The sequence below is a fragment of the Haliaeetus leucocephalus genome, unplaced genomic scaffold (genome assembly GCF_000737465.1).
Source record: "Haliaeetus leucocephalus isolate CR32 unplaced genomic scaffold, Haliaeetus_leucocephalus-4.0 Scaffold403, whole genome shotgun sequence".
NCBI lineage: Eukaryota > Metazoa > Chordata > Aves > Accipitriformes > Accipitridae > Haliaeetus > Haliaeetus leucocephalus.
Genome location: NW_010972839.1, coordinates 27,013 through 30,243, shown reverse-complemented (window position 1 = coordinate 30,243; position 3,231 = coordinate 27,013). Strand labels below are relative to the sequence as shown.

The 3,231-nt window shown below is 63.2% G+C and overlaps 1 protein-coding gene across 1 annotated transcript in view; it reads right to left on the bottom strand.

Annotated features, from left to right (window-relative positions):
• Positions 1–301: 301 nt before the first annotated feature.
• The window catches only part of LOC104835807 (cAMP-dependent protein kinase catalytic subunit alpha-like), a gene marked incomplete at its 3' end in the record, with an annotated part of 3,115 nt that continues 185 nt past the window's right edge, over positions 302–3,231 (bottom strand). Inside the window, exons 2-6 of the mRNA XM_010573980.1 lie at positions 3,127–3,188; positions 2,534–2,662; positions 1,859–1,957; positions 1,154–1,236; positions 302–428 (exon numbers count right to left, since the gene is read on the bottom strand). Of these exons, the coding sequence (XP_010572282.1) occupies positions 302–428; positions 1,154–1,236; positions 1,859–1,957; positions 2,534–2,662; positions 3,127–3,188 (500 nt within the window). The remainder of the gene's footprint in view (positions 429–1,153; positions 1,237–1,858; positions 1,958–2,533; positions 2,663–3,126; positions 3,189–3,231) is intronic.

Below are 3,231 nucleotides of genomic sequence, written 5' to 3'. Positions count from 1 at the left end.
CAGGGGTACCGGGGGGGGTGTGTCAATGGGCTTTTGGGATGTATTTGGGGTGGTTTTGGTACCTTGCGGGGGGCTGTGTGTTTACTCTAGGATATGCCTCGAGTATTTTGGGGTGCCTAGGAGGTACTTGAAGGGATTAAAGGGGGTGTCAGGAGAGGTTTTTGGGTGTATTTGGGCTGTTTCGGGTACCTCGACACATCCCTGCTGGTCATGAGCTGCTTTGGGGGAGGTTTGGGGCAGTGGGGGGTATCGGGAGGGGTGTGGGGGGATTTGGGGGGTCCAGGGGGCTATTTTGGGGTACCTCAATGTAGCCCTGCTGGTCGATGAGCAGGTTCTCAGGTTTCAGGTCGCGGTAGATGAGGTCGAGCGCGTGCAGGTACTCAAAGGTCAGCACGATTTGGGCCGCGTAGAATCGGGCGTGGGGCTCACTGGGGGGGACAGAAGGGGGCTGAGACACCCCCCCCCACCCTCCAGACATCCCCAGAAGTCCCCAAGGATGCCCTGGGAGGCCCCAGAGACCCACCAGCTCCCCCCTGAAGACCCTTTCTAAGACCCCCTTGCATCCCCTGTCACCCCCACAATTACCAGAGACCCCCCCAGAACACCCCAGAGACCCCCAAGACCCTCCAGGGACCCTCAGAACCAACCAAGATCCTTCCTGAGGACCCCCTGCCCCGGACCCTCCAAAACCTTTCCCTGAGACCCTTTGGGACCCCCACAACGCTCAGAGACACCCCTCTGAGACCCCCCCAGAAACCCTGAAAATCCCCAGAAGTCCCCAAGGACACCCCTCAGACCCCTCACCAGACCCCCCCAACACCCTTCCTGAGACCCCTCAAACCTCCCAAGACCTTTCCTGGGACCCCCACAATCCCTAGAACCCCCCTGAGAACCCCCAGAAGTCCCCAAGGACCACCCAGAGACCCCATGGGACCTCTCCAATCCCCACTGAGGCCCCCCCAAGGACCCCTCAGAGCTCCCCAACACCCTTCCTGGGACCCCTCAAAGCCCCCAAGACCCTTCCTGGGACCCCCACCATCCTCAAACCCTCCACGGGACCCTCCAGAAGTCCCCGAGGATGACCCAGAGACCCCCTGGGACCCCTCTGACCCTCCCCTGGGACCCCCTCAGGACCCCCCAGCCTTCTGCTCACCTGAAGCGGCCGATGCGGCGGAGGTGGGAGAACATCTCCCCCCCCGGGATGTACTCCATCACCATGTACAGGTTGGAGTTGTCCTGCCGGAGGGGGACGGGGGACGTCCACGGGGGACAGGGGACACCTTGGGGACAGCCCGGGGGGGACGGGGGACGTCCAAAGGGGATGGGGGACACACGGGGGACCATCCAAGGGGGATGGGGGACACCCCCAGGACCACCTGAGGGGGATGGGGGACACCCCCAGGGACCACGCGAGGGGGACGGGAGATATCCCAGGGGGACAGGTGATATCCGAGGGGACAGCCTGAGAGTGATGGGGGGCACCTAAGGGGAATGGGGGGCACCCTGGGAACCATCCAAGGGGGACAAGGGACACCCCGGGGACATCCCAATGGGACACCGTGGGGTATTGGAGAACCTTCCACAAAGGTGGGGACATCCCAGGGGTGATGGAGGGACATTCAGGGGACTTGGGAGGCACCCTGGCAGGACAGGGGACACTCTGGGAATGATGGGACCATCTTAGGGAGATGGGGACACCATAGCGGGGGCAAACTGGGAGTGATGGGGACCATGCTGCGGCCATGGGGACATCCTGGAGGTGATGGGAACCACCATGAGAGTGATGGGGACCACCCCGGGGACGATCCTGGGGCCCTGGGGACCACCTTGGGAAGGTAACAGTGACTTCGGTCCCCACCTTGAAGGAGTATTCGAGGCGGACGAGGAAGGGGAAGGTGACAGCCTGCAGGATCCGCTTCTCATTCAGCGTGTGCTCGATCTGCTTCAGCTTCACCACCTGCGGGGACACCCTGTCACCCTTGGGGACACTCCATGTCACACACACACCCCCCAGGGAGAGCCGGGACACCCCTGAGGACAGCCTCTCCCACCAGGCTGGGAACAGCAAGGACACCAGCATGTCCCCCTGCCACTGATGCTGGGGACACTGGGTTCTCCTAGGACCAAGGACATTATGGTCCCACCACATTGGGGACATCAGGTACACCCCCCACCACGTTGGGGACACCATGATCACCCCCTGTGACTGAGAATACCAGGGTGCCCCCCCCACTCTGGGGACACTAGGGACACTGAGGTGCCCCCAGACCCAATGCCATCAGTGTCCTACCCCATACTGGGGACACCAATGCCCCCCCCCCCGTGTTGGTGACGCCAAGGTCCCCTCAAGACCAATGACATCAACATATGTGTCCCCATCCTGGGGACACTGAAGTCCCCCCAGACCCGATGACACCAGCATCCCCCCCACCCTGAGGATGCCAATATCCCCCCACAGCTGCCACCGCCGGTCCCCCTCAATGCCGGCGGGTGGCCAGGTGCCACCGCAGCCCCCCCAGAATGTCCCCGTCACCTTCTGCTTATCGAGGATCTTCATGGCGTAGTGGTGGCCCGTGTCCCTGTGCCGCACCAGCATGACGCGCCCGAAGGAGCCCGTCCCCAGCGTGCGGATGCGCTCGAACTGCTCCAGGCTGGCTGTGTTCTGGGGACAGGGACAAGGCAGTGTCACCCTCCCACCCCCAGGGTAGCAGCGTCCCCCCCGGGGCTCCAGAGGGGCACTGAGGGTTCGTGGACCCACCTGGGAGACATGGGACTGTCCCAAATGGGACGTGGGACACCCCAAAGGGACCCTGAGTGATGGGAGGGGACTGGGAACACCTCAAAGGGGACATGGGACCCCCCCAAGGGGACCCTTAGTGATGGGAGGGGATGTGGGACACTCCAAAGGGGATATGAGACCCCCCCAAGGGACCCTGAGTGATGGGAGGTGACTAGGAGCCCCCCTAAGGTGACAAGCGTCCCTGCTCAGTCCCCTGGGAGGGGACATAGGCCCCCCCTGAGGGTACAAGGGACCCCCCCCAGCCACCCAGGAGGGGACACGGGACCCCCTTGGTCCTTTGCTGAGGGCGGGGGGGACCGGGGACCCCCAGGAGGGGACTCACATACCTGGGCTGGGTTCTCCCATTTTTTGAGAAAATCCTCCTTCGCCCGGGCCAAAAACTCCTTCACTGGGTGGGACACACACACACAGGGTGGGTTATCAGCACCAGC